Raw genomic sequence first — 18,957 nt, forward strand, 5'->3', positions numbered from 1 at the left:
CATCCCCAGAAATTTTGATGACAATTTAACTCTAAAATCAACAAAGTTTTGACTTTAGTACTAAGAGGAAAATGTCATCTTGCAGTAAAAAAGCCTCTGGAGGGAATTCTAGTTATAGTTTAATAAATTTAGGATGGATGACTTTGAAGAGCGAAACATAAGTAATGGAGGCTGGAGCAATGGAAATAAATAGATGCCCTCGTGTACTCATAGACAATTATCCACACTGTATTAGCAGAAAGAGTCTCTTTATTGAATAGTAATAACATATGAAATCCAGTGTAACATCAAACTTTGCAATCTTCAAACAGCAGCAGGTAAAGTCCTTTCAGTATGTCTCAGTGAGAGGCGTGTGCCATAACTTTCAGTCTGAAGTTATACTTTCTCATGCAACATGCAACAGAATCTGAGTCTCTCACTCTCCAAACCATGTCCTTCTCAAGGGCTTACCCAAGAATTCCTGCCCCAGGCTAGGTCAGTACTGATGACCTCATCCCAAAGTGCAGAGGGCACAGCAGCCATCTTGGAACATGGCAAAACACACACTGCAGTAATTATCATAGAATACATTAATGCATAAACAGGCAGTGAAATTACTACATTGCTTCATGTATATAATTAATTCTAGTAAAATCACAAAAGAAGCAAAGCACAATAAAGTGTATGTTTCAGACTGTCATAAAGGGAGGTGGGAGTTAAAGATAAACTTCAGGGAGATTTAAAAGATGTAAATTACCAGACCTCGGTATTCATTATTATATCATATAAAATCATTATATAAATAAAGTAGTGTATGAAAGGATCTGCTTCTACTTCTAGTTCCTCGAATGCACCCTGACTTCTCCTTCACCAGAGAGACAGACGTCTGGAGAGATATCCCAATAACACACACACACACAGTATGGTCTTAGGCAGGGGTCCTCAAAGTTTTTAAACAGGGGGCCGGTTCACGGTCCCTCAGACTGTCGGGGGGCCGTACTATAGTTTGAAAAAAAACAGGAGAAGATTCTTATGCACACTGCACAAAACGTATTTATTGTATAAAAAACATGAAAGAACAATACTATATATAAAATGAAGAACAATTTTAACCAACATAAACTAACAGTATTTAAATGGGAAGTGTGGGCCTGCTTTTGGCTAATTATTTTATTACTTTTTTAAAATGGGCATGCAGCTATGACATCGGCTACTGGCCTGTGCTTCTGGTTACTGGTACAATTCAAGTCAATGAAATTTGCCATGCCCCGTTCAGTGTAATCTCTCTTCTCAGTGACCGCTGCAGCCCCCAGAGATAATGCAATTCCTGCGCAAGCGTAGGAGTCGCATTATCAGTGCCTGTCCTATGGACGATGAGGATCCATGGCAGAAGTGACATCTGTTGTGGATCCAGAAGGTGAAGGTGGCTGCTCCCTGGGGACACATCAGTGACGGGATACCGGATAGGGATGGTCCACCGAAGTTTGCAATGGACCACCCACGTTTGCGGTTCTCCTGACAGGCGAACATAATGCTGTGTTTGCATGGGAGAACCATATATAATGCAAAGTCAATGGGAATGTGAACACCCTGAAAAGTGTACAAACAGCCTCAGCACACAGTAAAAACATGAATGGGGATGCTATCGTCGGGAACATGAATCAGTTGGAAAAGTTGAAACAAATTGGTGTAAAACCCCCCACCCCTAAAGCCTCTTTAACCGCTGTCATCCATGCAGGCTGGTATTGCTCAGGCAGTGGAGCCCCATGCTGCCCAGGCTTTGTATGCCTGGCAATACCAGCCTGCATGGGTGACAGGTGGCTTCGGGGAGGGGACTACGCCATTTCTTTTTATTTTTCCTTAAAATATTTTTTTTATGACAGCCTGGATGTCATTACAATGATTTGTGTTTTTCGAAACTTGCCCTTTAAATTGCATAATAAGGTGCTCTCCTGGCCAAACGCAATTTTTTTCTTTGTTCTCTGTGATAATATCCCCATTCATGTTTCTACAATGTGCGGAGGCTGTTTGTACACTTCGCAGGGAATTCGTATATACAAGTTTGCATGCCCATTGATTTTAATGGAGTTCAAATGTGAACATGTATATGTGAACATCTGCGCGGCGGTTCGCATGATGACATGTGGTGAACTGAATCAGCAGAGGTTTGTCCATTAATTGTCCTGGACCAGTCACCGCTGCACTTCGCTAGGATGGGGTAAGTCACTTAACTTTTTTTTTTTTAATGATCGGCAAGAATGCACAGCACACTTGCCGATCATTAAAAAAAAAAGTGGCGTTTACTTTGGCTTTAAAATTGCTTGAGATTATTCCTTTGCATGGAAAATGCACAGATAAATTTGAATTTTCACTGTGTGTATTGAAAATGCAAATTTATCTTGCATTTTCCATGCAAATGAATAATCTCAAGCAATTCATTAATTTGCTTCTTTTTATACACCCTACTCTACACCCAACAATACCCTACACTTTTTATTAATTAAAAAAGGGCTGCTAAAAAAACTTTGTCAGTGTCTGCTACCTGTCACTCACTGCTGCCTTCATACATCGGCTGGATCACACTGCAGCATATGTGTACATGATCAATGTGCATAGTGTGTTTATACTATTTACAAATGTACATTGATCATGTACATTTGTGCTGCAGTGAGAACCAGCCAGTGGATGAAGGCAGCAATGAGTCTCTGCTCATACCTTCTCTGCCTGATCGCTTCCGCCCGACCGCTCCAGCGTGAACCTTGCAACAGTGGTGTCACGTGACCGGGTACCCTGGAGTGCAGATTGCAGGCAGCCAGAGCTCAGGCAGGAGAAGCAGCCTCGGCGGCCGGCGGGCCAGATGGACAACCTCAGCGGGCCGTATTCGTCCCGCGGGCCGTAGTTTGAGGACCCCTGGTCTTAGGAATATCCTCTGATCTTTATTTGACAAGGTGGTCTTTTTATACACGAGGGGGTTGTGTTATTCACGTACAGCTATTTAAGTTGTAGCCATATATAGTGTTATTTGATACATTGCAAGGCATACAAGGGATACATTGTATTTCAAAGAATGTACAATTTTCGCATAGATAGAAGAAGAAATACAACTTCCTTATACAAATATATATGGCTCAAGTTAGCTTAGCTATTTAACCCTTCAGTGTAGGTACCTGAATTTGAGTAGGTATCACCTTGTCACGGTCTCTGTACAGCAGAGATCAAACCATGAGAGGAAGGAGCAGCACAAACAGCAAATTAGCGCTGTTAAAATGTTAACATGCTAACAAGAGAATAGGGTAGAATCAGCTTCCCCGGTCATAGGATGGGAAGGCACAAGACTAGTAAGTGTTACCTAAGGGGGAAAAAATTTAAACTCCTGCCCTACCAAACGGGTATGATGACAAGCTAATAATTATTCCAGCGCTAAATAGACAGAAGAAAAAACAAATTCTCTGGACAGTAAAACATCTGCATTATATGTACTTTATCTGTTTAGCTGTTTGCCTGTAGTTCAGCTTCAAAATGTAAAACCAAATCCAAACCACACTTTGTTTAAGCAGCTTCAAATCTTACAGTACTTTAACATAAAATGGTGTATGAAGAAACTCAGAAAAAAGAATATCCAAGAAAAACAAATTAGACAAATGATACCTGTTATTTCCAATGCCACATAAGGATTTGGTTGGATGATTCATATTTGACTTTTCTTCTTTGGTAAGTATATGTCCAACACTTGGTTCATAATTACTAATGCAGGGTAAAGAGGTAAGACAAGACAAACATACCATCCAGGTCCCTTAATTTGAGCCTGAAACCAATTTGAATAAAAACCTAAAACAACAGTGGCTGTTGCGAGTAGGTATACCATAAGCCCACAAGTGGCATGGTACATCTTGAGACGGGATACTGCACTCACCTGGGCCAGCCTTGGACAGAGTAGGGCAAACCCACATACAGCCTGACAGCATGTGGCCATCAAAGTAATTAAACCAAGAACACTGTGCCATGAAGTTAAGTGTGGCTGTTCACTGCGGTTTTTACTGCATACTATAAAGGTTGTTCCTGTTCCCGCTAATATAGGCACAGACATCTGTAAGAGCCAATGAAGCCGAATCTTGGACTTCCGAGACAGAGTGCAGAGAGGAGAAGTCTCTGGTGATAACAGCAACACTGCTTCTGTCATACAGAGGCAAAACTATAAAAGAGAAATAAACATAAAATTGAATCAGATGTCATCCATGCAATGCGTTTTTTGTCATGTTACATTTATTAACATCTTAAATATAACCCCATCCACCCTGGTGTTTAATCCATTTTCAGGTTTCCTTGATTGTTTAAATTTTATTAGTTGTCTACATTTATGGTAGCCAGTGGTAAAGATGCCCATCAATACAATCAGATCACTGTCTCTTGCTTTTTTTTAAGATTAGCTTCAAAAGCATCAGAATTCCCTTTTGAGGTTTTAATTTTTTTTGTGTGTGCGCTTGTATGTTGTATACAGTACAGCTACTACTTCTCAAGTTACAAAGTCTAAAGCCCCATACGGAAGTCGGATGATTGTCCCTAGAAACAATCTTTTGTGGTAATTTCCATTAACAGATGAATAAACGAGCGCTGTACACACATCACCATTCTGTTCAATACAGAGGGGAGGGGGAGTATGAGTGAATGGCACCCCTGCAGTGCTCTCCTTCATAGGAATGCACAGAGGTCATTACTGATTAATTGTTCATCAATTTGACACAGTGGATTGATAAAGGATGTTGGGGGACCATTGTGCACAACTGTTTGTCTCGGGCAATAATCATCTGAAATGTGTACAAAGCTCTATACATACATTTTACCTCCACAAGTCCAAAACTTGAAATGAGAAAGTGATGTCTGTCCTAAGTGTATACTATGCCCCTGATTCATCAATGAAATCCGCGCTCGCTGGAAGCGCGAAAGTACGCGCGGCCAGCGATCGCGGATTACCGCGGTCCGGACTCGAGTATGCGCGTGATCGCCAGTAAAAAGCTGTCGGATAAGCGCGGCTCCGTGCGCGAGCTTTTTCAGTTGTTGAATAGCGCGATCGCGCACGATTCCGGATCGCTAATACGAATGCGCGACCGATAATCCGATTTTGCTTGATGAATCAGGGGCTATGACTTAGCTTCTTTAATGTAACTCAGATGACAGGACAAGCTTTGATGAACACTCAGGCAAATCTTTAGCCAGTTTAAATTTGTACTTTTGTAAATTATTTGAAACTATGTGTGATAATATAGGGGCATTTTTTGTGTTTAACCTGCATTTGAAACACACAGATCTTAGCAAAGTCAGACTATCTTTAATTGAGCAGTTACAGCAGATACTCAAAAGAATCATCCCCATTCAAAATATATTGTAGTCACATTCACACTCTTAGTTTCGATTCCTGTAGCTAATTCAAAGTTGCCTTTCCATTCAGTTTGGGGGGACAGCCTGATCCGAAGAAGGTCCTAGTAGTACCTAACACTTTCCCTTTTTCCACTATAGACGTAAAGAAGGTGATTATCTACACCTACAGTACATCTAAATTTTTAGGAAAGGGGTGATCTTTTATACCTGTGATTCATTTTCTTCTGAACTGTTGCTTTTATATCTTTCATTTGGACAATATAAATTGCATTTAGTAAATACAGCTGGAACAGTTATTTCTTGTCTGTGTGTGTGTCTTTATTTCAGGCTGCACTGCAACAAAATGTGATTAGCTGGATGGGAGTGAATCATTTCTAAACCTTCACTGTCTTTCCTTTTCAAATGGCAAACATAAATGTACAAAATCTGCAATTAAGAAGAATTACCTTTGAGTAGTTGGAAGGTAATTAGTTAAGTGTAACTATGGTCAAAAAAAAAACACATTTCCCAAAAGGAATGCATTCAACAGTATGTGTTTTCTTTGGTAAAGGACAGTGCAACACTCCTTTACAAACGTGGGTTGCATAGCTAAGATCCTAAGATCTACTTAAATGTAGAATTTGTAAAATAAACTAATCATTCTCTTATCCTTCTCTTTGTAAAAAATCAAATTGTGGTCTTCATAAAAGTCTAGTTATGTGAGGAAAGAGATGCAGCAGCCTAACAGAACTTATGAAGAGAGGATACTTCATTGTCACATTGGGCCGGATTTAATAAAGCTCTCCAAGGCTGGAGAGGATACACTTTCATCGATGAAGCTGGGTGACAGCAAGCTTGAAATGGATATACCGGTAGTCCATGATTCAAAATAATTGCTAACAAATAGCAAATTACTTTTAAGAAATCCACTCCAGGTTTGCTGGATCACCCAGCTTTACCGATGAAAGAGTTTTCTCTCCAGCCTTGGAGAGCTTTAATAAATCAGGCCCATTATCTGAAACTTTACTTAAGCCTCAGTAAATAGAATTTAGGTCTGTAGTTTGCAAATGGTCTGTACGCAGTAAAGTGATGGGTGTGGTAAGAGGAGTGGGTGCCAGTCACTTACACCCATCTGCTCCAGTGTGTGTTTTACAGCTGCCCTGTCACGCTTCCCCAAAAATAGAAAGCAATGTACGAGCAAAGTGATGGAGAAAGACCAAAGTGAACATGCAGAAAAGGCTGTTTTAGACTTGTGGTTGACCATAGCATTCTACCATTAAATGGCAGTGTTTGGGAACCATTTTGTGCATGCGATTGCAAGGCACATGAGACTGAAAGTGGCAACAAAAGTGTCAATGAGAGAGAAAGAAAAAAACAAAATTCTCCTTTTATATAATATCTTATATATTATATATTTCTCCCCCATTGTACTCTTTTCAGGACAGAGGTTCCTTTTGCTTGTGTGTGGTTACCCTGCCCTGCATCCTGCTCACACAGCACACTTCTGCCCCAGTCCTACTCATAATACACCCTGTGTGTGTGCCCCCCCCCCACCCCCATCCTCACCTCATTGGTGGTCAGGCATTTTAGATTGTGGTAAGAGGCACACAAGTTACAGAGCAGCCACAGATTAATTTTGTGTTCTGTGTGTAGCCCTTAAATTAGCATGTGGTCACACATCTAAAAGCATTCCAAGGATGCCCCTTTTACCTTTAAAGAGCTTGAGAACAGTTCTGTTTGTATAGTTCTGCCATATTGGCAATGGCCAAAAAAAAGCGTAGCTTCTTTCCTCAGGATAGTTGTCTTGAAATATTTTTAGACACATGAACTTCTGCTATCCGTTTTACTTAATGCCGAGTGTGTATGTGTGTGTGTGTCCCAACACAACCCAGTCTGTCATCCATTTGTTGAATGAGAAACCACATCAAGTAGCATCTTGATGCCTACACACTTACAATAAAAACAACCTGATGTAGGATTGTGGAAGAGGCAGAAAGCGTCAATCAGAATAATTAATAAAGAGATCGTAAATGGTCCTGATTTAATAAATCTCTCCAAAGCTGGAGAGAATACAATTTCATCAGTGAACCTGGGTGATCTAGCAAACCTAGAATGGATTTCCTAAAAAAATATTTTGCCATTTGTTAACAAATGTCTTCAATCCTGCACCAAATCGATTCCAGGTTCACTGATGAAAGTGTATACTCTCCAGCCTTGGAGAGCTTTAATAAATCAGGCCGAATACCTCTTTGTCACTTGAAGGCCACTAGTCCCCTGGATTCCTTCAGGATAAGTTTAGCAATTAAGTTTAGGTCACCTTCACTCTCTTAGGTCAACCTAGAAAACCCCAAAAGACCCCTAAAAAATGGAAAAAAAATTAAAATTATATATACTTACAGCAATTGCCATAAACAAAGGATGCCATGAGAAAAGACCTGTAGTGGACAATAATATTCAAAAAATAAAATGCACATTGCTTTTTTCTGCTACCTATATAACATATTTTTTAATCATTTTTTTTTTTTTTATTTTACAAGAATATTTTTTCTTGAAACAAAGCAGAAAAAAACAACAACAAAAAAGCAAGACATATAAAATCACAGAGGTACATCATAAAATTGGTTCCTTTTTTAGATGTGAAAAAAGAACATTGGAACATTTATTCATTAATAGTAAAATGATGAAACATTGCTATTAAAATGTTAAACAGGGAATCTGACAGCAAGATAATATATGATCTTTTTCCTCTGTAATTGCGTATACCACACCTTACTTCTCAGTGAAAGAGCTATAGGGAAAATTTGTCAGGGGGAGCTAGGGAGGAAGAAATGGTTACGAGATGGAGAACAAATACTCAAGGAGCTCTCAGTTTCATTCATCTTTACAAACTGCAAAGAACAACTTATGTAAGGAACTTACCTGTCCAGCGAGCCTGCATCGTCCCTGGGGATCACAGCCGCAGAGGGAGACGCCGCTGCAGCAGGCAGCATGGCCGAGGCTGCTCACCTGCTCGCAGTGTGTCTCTCCCTGCAGGCGGAGGAATCTGTTCTAGCCGAACTACTGTTCGGCAAGGCGGCATCCCCAGCATTCCTATGGACGTGATTACAGACAGTCCTGTTCTCAGCACTCCTGTGGATGTGCAAAGTAGGGCACGTCCCAGGGGTGCTGTGGGAAGAGGTGCGCGCGCTACCACGCGTGCCTCTTGTACCCCCCGGGGCGTGGCACTCGCGGAGCGGGACAAAGTTAGTTTGAATTCCCTGCGGCAGATTCAGTTACCCTTCAATCAAATGGCGCCAGGTGGTGCAAGGTCATTGGGCACTCTGGCCATTTAAGGAAAACCTGTCCTGAACACCATGGCCAACTATAAGCCTCTGTGAGTGCAATGTGCTTGGGTGAGTTCTCTGTGTCAGTTTATTTTAACCTGTTTTGTCATTGCCAATAGCAACCTGGTCTGATAGCTGATTCTGCTTGAACTCCGCCTGCCCTGACCTTGGATTGATTATGACCACTCTTGCCTGCTGCCTGCCCTGACCTCGGATTGTTCCTGACCTGTCTCTGCTTTACCCCTCTATGCCAGCTTGACAAAGGATTCTTGGAGTGGGCTGTGATTTGTGTGCCCAGGCGCATTACACCTAAGTAATTCTATGCAAGATTTTTTTTTTATTTCAATAAATTTTATTGATTTTTTATTATAACAAGGAATATGGGGTTGGGGATGATATACAGGAATGAGTCAATGAACATACAGTTCAAAAATAAGAATACAAACAGCAGATACTTTTATTAAGTTTGTACACACATATAATAATACATTTAGTATTTAGCTGCCATATTCAGTTGTAACATTGTTTGTATACTAACTGATATTAATATCATGAGCACTTAAGTTCATAAAGGTCTGATCCTATTATTCTTGTAAATAGAATAAAAACCTGGCAGCCTACTGGTACCAGATGTATCCTCTTGATATTGGTATATATTGGTACCATATACCGGCTTATCATAAACTTAAAGGCTGATTCTGGCGTGATTACATTTGTAGAGCATGTAGACATTTTGGCCTAATTGTTAAACTATTCCTTATCATATTTTGTGCATCTCAGGTCTCTTCCCCACAGGAATGTGTAAGAGTTTACTGAAACCTTTGTTACCTTATTAATTTAGAGCATAATATTGTGATTCATTTATGGTACATGGAGGTCTGGAGACATATGTGTTCAAATACTGTCAGTTTGACCATGAGATCTTTCTTATGGGTTAAAGAATTGATCCAGTGTCTAAGTTGAAGGTATCTAAAGAATTCCTTACCCAATGCCTGGTGTGCAGTTAGAATGTCTTATCATCTGAGTACCCCTGCTTCACCCAGTAGAGAGTATACCGTGGTATACAGTTAGGTCCATAAATATTTGGACAGAGACAACTTTTTTCCAATTTTGGTTCTCTACATTACCACAATTAATTTTAAATGAAACAACTCAGATGCAGTTGAACTGCACAATTTTGGAACAATGGTCATTTTCACAGAATTTATTCTACCCAGCCATTAAATGGGGAAAGAATTCCATCCAGCTAGTAGCATTTACATCGTTTGAAAAAGGAGAGATAATTAGAAGAGAATAGGGCTTCATAATTGCGAGTGATCTTGATACCTGGATGATGAGATGCCCATGTAAAATGAAAGGCTTCCTGGAGATATGAACACACTTTTGTGGTCAGAACAAAATTGAGTGCTGTAGATTTTTTTTTCCCCTTCATTAACTACTAGGCCTGAAATGTGGGTGAATTCTGTGAGTATGTTAAATAGATTTGGGAGGGATTTGGGATGGAGAACAATGGTTCAGAAATGGTTTAGGAATATATAGTCTGTGAATAAATTAAGTATATACAAGTGTTGGTCTACTACTATACCATGAATACTAGGGTTCTCGCTAATAATTTTTTTTTATTTTTTTTAACATTCTTTATTTTTATTTTATTTTGAAAAAAGAATACAACACAGAAAAACAACATAGACAGGAACAATAAAACCGTAGGGTAAAACAGAACAGTATAGTGGTAAGTATAGGATCGCTAATAATTTTAACCAGAGGCTCCAGGGCTAGGTGAACAAGAGTGGTGAAAAGGGGCAGCCTTGACTAGTACCTTGACAGATGGGAAAATTAGAGGAAGAGTGGGATGAATGTATGACACTGCGGAGGGTGTAGAATAAAGAGCTCTTATCCAGGACATAAAATTGGATTGAAAGCCCCATTTAAGGAGGTTATAGAACAAGTATTCCCAAGATAGAGTCGAATGCTTTTTTATTAACAAATGCCAAAAACATGCTAGGGATTTGTTTTTGTTGTATTAGTTGGCTAATGATCTTTTTAGTACTTGTCTGCCTGGAACAAACCTAAACTTATCCCTATGTATGATACCCTGTTTCCCCTATAATAAGGCACTGTCTTATATTTTTTGAAATGCCAAAATATGCTCTAGGTCTTATTTTCAGGGGGATGTCTTATTTTTCCATGAAGAAGACTACAGTACACATTTATTGTTATTTGATGGGGATACCTTATCATCACAAACGGTAGTACTCAGGAACTTGTTTATTCTAGTAGCTAACGTTTTTGTAAACAACTTTTTGTCTATGTTCAATAAGGGAGATTAGCCTGTAGTTATGTGGATCCAGTGTGTCCTTGCCCAGTTTTGGAAGCATCATTATGTAGGCTAATAGGAAGGACATGGGGTGTTGAGGATGATCTCTCATGTGGTAAACATGTCCGCCAGTCTGGGGCCAGGATCTCCAAAAATTTTTGTAATATAAGGCGGAAAATCCATCTGGCCCAGGGGATTTGTTGGTTTTCAGGGTTTAGATCACAGCCAGGACCTCCCCTGTGGAAATCCATTTGTGGATTTAAGGTTTGGAGAAGTTTGAAAAAAAATTGTCAGCTTCTTGAGTTAAAAGTTCATGCGAGTGCCATACAGTTTAGAAAGGTATTTCTGAAATTGCTCACATATAAGCACCAGATTAGCCGTAGTGGTACCATTGGGAAACTTAAACTTTATCATAATTGTTTGGGAGGATTTAGGGTTGAGCATTTGTGCTTCATACATTGGTCCAGGTTTTTTTGCTCTCGCATAATAGTTCCTCTTTGACTATCGGATTTGTTTCTCCACCTGCTAATCTAACAAAAGATTCAACTCAACCTTGGTCCGCTGCGTTTCCTTAAATAATTGTTTAGAAGGGCTTTGTTTAGTCAGTCAGTCTAGTTTCTAGTTGTTCCATTTGTTTTGTGAGTTCTGCTTTTTTTAGATTTCTAGCTTTTTTCTGGTGGGATGCCAGCTGTATTGGGTTTCCACTGGTGGTTGCCTTATGGGGAGTCCCACAAGGTAATGGGTGAAGTCATTGAAGAACCAATAATATCAAAGTACTATAGTAGGGTGATCTCTTTCACCACAGTCGAGGATGACAGCTTTGCATTTTTAAGGCACCAGTGAAACTCCGTGGAACAAGAGGCAGGGGAATCACTCTGTACCAGAAAGGGAGAATGGTCAGACAAAGGACTAGATAAAATTCTCAATCTGGACACCAGGGGGAGAAACTGTTGTGGTACAAACATCTGGTCTATACATGTGAGGCTGCTATGCAAGGGTGAATACTTGGGTATAACCCCTTGTTTTAAGAGTGAGTTCTCTCCAGATATCGAACAGATGGTACTTTTTAAGTTGATTTGATGTGTTTTAGGTGCATAATAGTTTACCGGTGTAACCAGTGTCTACATCATAAATTTTCCCCTGGAGAAGTAGATAGCGGCCAGTAGGATCCGTTCAACTCACTAAAGGGTACTAATTTATGGAACAGTTTGTATACAATTAGTACACGTCTCTTTTTCGTGAAAAACAGATTGGAATACTTGAGGGTAATTTTTTGGGCATAAAGTAGAAAACCTTGTCTCCTGTAGGCCCAAGATACCAGCAGAGAGGGTGGATTAGTAGTTAAATGCTTTCCTCCTTTTGCTTGGGGAATTGAATCCCTGCACATTCTGAGATAAAATAACCAATTAATTAGAGACCATATTTAAAGTATTTCACACTATGCTGCATCATGTTACTTAAGTTTTTCCTAGTTGCCCTCAGCAAACTTACTATTTTGCCCACTAAGGATTCCATCCAGGATAAACAATAGGTATAAAACCAGGGAATAAGAATAGGTGGAGGGTAAAAATAAACCATGGGAACATTTACATCATAAAAGTTTACATATCTGCCTTTGCAGAATTTTGTCATGCCCGTGAGCAAGACCATCAGTGGGGGGCACCAGATATGCCTGAGTGTGTGTGGCTACAATCTGTTGGGTTGGGTTGGGTTTACACACTTCACTTAAGGGGTAAATTGAAAAAAATCCAAACCTACTTGAATGAATTTATGGAACATATTCACAGTTGTACTGCTTGTGATCTCTATATACAGCCCAGGCGGCATCCTGGACAAGCTTACCCACTTTTCCGGTGCAGTTCGTGTGCCTAGTTTGTACTATGTATCAAACAAGAAGAGATTCAGAATACTAACTAAAATAAACCATTATAGAACTATTAAGGGTGTAATACACTCATAAACTTGGTGAAAGCAGTGACATTAATAAAAGAGAGGAGTTCTAGTACGCTTACAGACACCATGTTATCCACCGAACGCTAGGTCACGCCGTCAGCCATCTGGTGAAGGAAGGCAAGGTGGCTTGCATGATGGTTGCTTGGTGGGAAAACTCTTGCCTGTAGTAGCTCTTTCTCACAATTGTGATAACGGGTGAGATCTCTGTGACTGAGGCGGCTATCTGTTTTAGATGATCAAAGATGTCCTGTGCTTCTTCAGGTGTGGAGATTGAGTACAGTTCGCTGTGGTAATTGAACAGTAGCCTATATGGGAAACCCATACTTGATCCCCAGTTGTTGAAGTATTGAGAGAAAAGGTTTGATGGCCTTCCGCTTCTTTATGGTCTGGGGTGCAAGATATGCAAACTATTACACCGGGGAATGCATTTTTTGTTGAGTTAACTCTTACACTTGTTTTTTACAAATTTTTGGGTGGTGAACCCAGGAATGATGTTTTTTGCTATCACATCCAGTTTTTACGATACAGGGTACCCTCTATTTTTGTCAAAAAACATACAAATTTTGCATACAATGAAAAAACAATGAAATAACTTAAATGTACTGTTTATTTAAATTATTTTGTTCATGCACAGTATTTATTGTTACTCTATGACATTTTTTTTACAGTAAAACATTTGAAAATTATTCAGGTAAGCAGTTAAGGTAAAAATTTATGCTTATAGCTTTTCTTGGAGTGTTCAATATGATGCTCATATTGCAACCAAGCATTTTGTAGCTCTCCAAACGTTTCTGGACAATTTCTGTGTAATTATTTGCTAGTGTGTTTCCAAGAAAGTCCTTGACAAAGGCTTTGAATGATAACCAAGCATTCTTTTCGACTTCTGACTGCCCTGATGAAATGTTTATCTTTGATGAGCTGCCGAATCTGTGGACCATCAAACACACCGGCCTTTATTTTTTCAAATGAAAGGCTAGGAAATGCCAAAAATAGGTACTTGAAACAGTCTCCTTTAGTTGGCAGGGCTTTAACGAACTGCTTCATCAGACCCAGTTTCATGTGCAGAGGCTGTAATATAATATTCTTTCTATCAACAAGTGGCTCATGTAGAATGTTTGTATCAACTGGTTTTAGGGCAGATTTTGGAGGCCAATTCCTTTTCCCCCAATCCCTCCCACATGCACAGATAACGGATACTTGGTGTATCCGCGTTGCTGACCAAGAAGGAAGCATACCATTTTAAGATTAACATAGATGACCCTACTGTGTTGGTGATATTGCAACAACTCAATGACTGTCTTTATGTCTGCAAATTCTTCACAAAGAGAAACTGAAAGGCCATTTGGGCCATTTAGGCTCCCCTTTGAGCTATCGATAAATAGTCGCCATTCAGGTGAGTTCCCAATTCCTCTATTAAACCAGGTATGTTATGGCAATACACAAAGCCACTGTCAGTTCTTAAGTACTGCAGAAATGCAATTTCTCAGGTTCAAAAGTATGATACCTTAGTTCCTGTTTGAAGTAAGTTTTTCTCATGCAGTCCTAATGCTAGGAGTTCTGAAGCCTTCTTCGATAGATCCAAATCACATACCAAATCACTCAACTCATGCTGATCAATTCCTTACGAACAGAGTCTTCTTCAATTTCAAACTCTTCATTGTTGTTGTCACCTAGTTCATCACAATAATTATGTTCTTCAAAAGAGGGTAGTGTAATGAAAACCAGCACTGGGATTTCATCTGAATGAGCCACTGTGTGTATAGCTGATGGTAGACTAGGATACTCCATGTTGCATTTTTTTTTTCTTGTTATATCCTGAAGTTTTCACTATACAAAAATAACAGTCACTGAAGTGATCTCCTGGCACTCGCCCAAACCATAGGTATACCAAATGGCATCTTATCACGTGTTCCCTTTGTCCACATCCATAAACCCTCAACACATTGTTTGCACACCTGATTAGGGGCCCAAGACTTATCTGGATCGCCAAGTTTAACTTTCAAATATGCCAAATAGGCTTGCTCTACAAATGTGCTGATGTTCGCCCTTTGACTGGGAATGGTGAAACTGCCACAGATCTAACAAAATGAATCAGGGTTGTTTAGGCACTTACGAGAAGAAACAGCAGAGCCAGACATGATCTGAAAGAAAGGAAATACATGTGTAGGTAGAAAAATAAATTTTGCTTATTCTCTATGTAAAGCAGCACACAACCTCTGACCACATTGTCTTGCGTGTAAATGAATAGCATATACAAATCCACGCTGCAGTAATCGCAATAATATAAGCGGAAGAGAAAAACCAGACGTGATAGAAGAAAACTAACTTCACTTTCAGAATTGGCATTCCTATTTTAGTGTAAATAAGCTTAAAAATTGAAGTAAACAAAAAATTTGTTCAAAATTGTTTCCCATTGTTAGATCTTTTAGTGAGCCCTCCAACTTTTTAGGACCCAGAGCACAATGTATGCGATCAAATTCTAATCTTTCAGTAGGAAGGTGCTGAAGTTATTCCTGTAGCAACGTTTTTGTAAATCCAGGTAAGTCCACTATAGACTCAGTTGTCCCCCTTATGCGGAAGTTGTTTAATGGCAATTTTCCAGATCCTCTACTTTAAGCATTGCTGCCTGTATATCTGTCTGGTGGTCTGCTTCTCTGTCTGGCGCGCCAGAGCAGTGGGCCATGTCCCCCATATGGTTCGCAGGCTTAGGGCAGTCAGTGGGTTGTGTCTCTGGACATGAGATGGGAGAGTGGGCGAGTTCTTGCATAATGACGTCACTCTGGATGAAGTTCCTGCCTCTTTGAGTGGCACACGGCTTCCCACATATGCGCAGTCCAGAGTCCATAAATGTATTGGTCCGTGAGCTCCAAAAGGTTGGCAAATAGTCTTCTGAAGGATATTAAGCTCAAAAAAAAGTTAAAATCCCTTCCTACTCTCATTGTCTCTCAATATATAATGTCAGTTAAACATCACTAACTATCATTCTATGCTTTTGGTAGAAATTATATTTCTACATGGCAAATCTTTTACTAATAGGTGTAATAGGAGTAATAGAAAACCAACAGACTCAACAGTCATGACATGCATGCAGCTGATTCTGTGTAATTGAATCCCTAATTGAAACTTCAAAATAATAGCTAGTTCAAAATAATAGCAGTTCATTCTGTAAAAAAACAGGCGTCAATTACAGCCCTTTTTTAGGAATAGAGGGCAGCAAATGTACGTGCTGGTTATAGTGCATTTTCATAACCAGCACCAGCGTAAAATGGTTAATTTTAGACATTGTTAAGAAGAACAGCGTGCTTTGATAAAAAGTTGATTGGAGAGGCAAAAAACATATAAAGAACTGCAGAAAATGATAGGCTGCTCAGTTAAAATTATCTCAAATGCTTTAAAATGGTAACCAAAACCTAAAAAACGTGATAGAAAACAGATTTTCAATAGAAAACCATTTCAATGAATAAAAAAAAAACAAAATAGCAAAAGCATGATAAACTCCAGGAAGATTAAAGAAGGTCTAAAGTTACATGTGGGCATTGGTACCACTAGAAGATGCCTACGTAAAGTCGAGCCATTGACATGCAGCCCCCACAGAGGTCCCAATGTTGAAAAAAGGCATGTGCTGAAGAGGTAACAGTTTGCCAAATAACACATTGACTGACCTAAAGAGAAATGGTGCATCATTTTGTGGAATAATGAAAGCAAGATTGATCTTTTGGGACTAGGGGGTTGCAGACAGTTTGTCATACATCCCCCAACACTGAATTCAAGCCACAGTATACTGTGAACCCAGTGAAGCATGGTGGCACAAGAATCATGATATGGGAATGATTCGCAGCTATGGTGTTGGGCCTATTTATTGCATACCAGAGATCATAGATCAGTTTGAATATGTCAAAATACTTGTGGAGATCATGTTGCCTTACTCTGAAAAGGAAATGTCCATGAAATGGGTGTTTCAAAAAGACAAGACCCCAAACACACCAGTAAACGAGCAACGTCTTGGCTTCAGACCAACAATATTTATGTTATGGAATGGTGAGCCCGATTCCCAGACCTTAGTCCTATAGAAAATGTGGGGTGATTTAAAAAATGCTGTTTCTGGGGCAAAACCAAATGCAGAAAAATTGTGGAATGTAGTCCAATCATCCTCAGCTGGAATACCTGTTCATGGGTGCCAGAAGTTGGTCGACTCCATGTAATTCTCACAAACAGTGCTGATACAACTAACGATTAGTTCAGTGATTTAAAGGAAAGCAAAATCTTGAAACATTTTTTAGTTTATACAGTGAAAATTTGAGTTTGTAAAGCAGAATGCAGATACTGTTATTTTTTTGAACATTAAAAAGAAAAGGAGCCAGAAGAAGGATTTTTTTGGCGTTTTACATTTCAATTAAAACAGAATTCAGTCATAACAGTACATTCTAAAATAAGATAGATATATAGACACAAATACCAAAGATGCACGTTATGGACCGCCATTTTTAATGCATTCAAATCATGCAATATTGGAGGCGGTACCTTTTTATACTAGACATAACTATCTATTGTGGTGTTTGAGTGTGGGCATATTTGTATCAGCCCTGGTCATATGTAATTGGAAATCTTTGTATTGAAGAGTTAGGGTCTCTTTTTTCCCCATGCATTTCACCTAAGTGGCTTCCTCAGGGGAGTTTGAGACTTTTCTGGTAAATGGAAGAAACATATATAGATATACCAGTCAAACTCACATGAATATGAAAAGTATGTTGGGGTTCCTTTGGAGCCCTACTGTTCACCTGCGATAAATCATATTTCACATCAGCATAAACATTACAATGAGTGACCAATCCTTATAATACCATAAAGCAACCCAGGATCTGCTGTAATAGTAAGTCAACTTAAACTCGTTGTTTAAAGCAACAATTTGTGATAAAGGACAATATCAAATAGTAATATGCCCTCAATCTGTTCAAGGTTTACATATAATCCCCTGTAATTTTGCAAGTTAATACTTCATTACTTATTGGGCAGCCAATAAGTAATCTTACTTAAGATATCTTAAACACGTACCATGTGCCTATGATGGCATGGATGGTACCTGATGTCATCATTCCATCCACCGTCCTGTGCTCCACCCCCCATATAATCCCAGATTATTGTCGGCGATCACCCCCTGCAGGATTCGTGATTGCTATTGCATCTGATTTGGGCAGGAGGAGGAGCAGTATCTGCATAGCAAGGAGGTCCTACGTACTTACGTAGGGATTCATAATAATATGAAATGACACACACCCACTTGACGTGGGACACCGTGCCAGACGAAAACTACAGAGTAAAGCGAGTCTCCTCACTCTATGCATCCCCTTACACGCATCCTTTTGGATTAGGGTTCAGCCAGAACTCCTCCATCTGGGCATGTAAGTAAGAAACCAAAAGGTTTTTCTGTCTATTGAAATATAGTTACATAGTGGGTTAGGTTGAAAAAAGACATAGGTCCATCAAGTTCAACCACTAGGGAAATAAAAAAATCCCCGATATAAAACCCTATAAGACATAGTTGGTCCAGAGGAAGGCAAAAAAAAAAAACCCTGGTACAATTTGCTTCAACAGGGGAATAAAAATTTCTTCCTGATTCCATGAGGCAATAGTATGTTCCCTGGATCAACAGTCTCTGTTATGTTTACTTTAAATTCTTAATACCTAGTCATATTCTGTGCTTGTAGAAAAGGAGCCAGCTTTTTCCTAAAGCAATCTATAGTAGATGCTGAAACTACTTCCTGAGGAAGCCAATTCTGCATTTTCACAGACCTTACAGTGAAGAAACCCTTCCTTATCTGGAGCTTTAACTTCTTTTCCTCCAGAAGCAAAGAGTGCCTTCTTGTTCTTTGTAATAATCTCAAAGTGAATAATTGGGAAGAGAGTTCTCTATATAGACCTTTTTTTTATTTATACAGGGTGATCATATCCCCCAAAAAACATCTCTTCTCAAGGGAGAATAGGTTCAGTTCAGCTAATCTCTCCTCATAGCTGAGCTCCTCCATTCCTTTT

The 18,957-nt window shown here is 39.5% G+C and overlaps 1 protein-coding gene across 8 annotated transcripts in view; it reads right to left on the reverse strand.

The window, feature by feature from the left end:
• Positions 1–231: 231 nt before the first annotated feature.
• The window catches only part of CYB561D1 (cytochrome b561 family member D1), a 66,643-nt gene continuing 47,917 nt past the window's right edge, over positions 232–18,957 (reverse strand). For 4 of the 8 annotated variants that reach the window (XM_072423700.1, XM_072423692.1, XM_072423707.1 and 1 more), the window contains 2 exons: positions 7,732–7,769; positions 232–4,171 (listed from right to left, as the gene is read on the reverse strand). In XM_072423700.1, the coding sequence (XP_072279801.1) occupies positions 3,668–4,171; positions 7,732–7,769 (542 nt within the window). In that variant the 3' untranslated portion in view covers positions 232–3,667. The remainder of the gene's footprint in view (positions 4,172–7,731; positions 7,770–18,957) is intronic. The other 4 variants (XM_072423683.1, XM_072423675.1, XM_072423666.1 and 1 more) reach the window with 2 other exon arrangements.

Source organism: Pyxicephalus adspersus, chromosome 1 (assembly GCF_032062135.1).
Source record: "Pyxicephalus adspersus chromosome 1, UCB_Pads_2.0, whole genome shotgun sequence".
Lineage (NCBI taxonomy): Eukaryota > Metazoa > Chordata > Amphibia > Anura > Pyxicephalidae > Pyxicephalus > Pyxicephalus adspersus.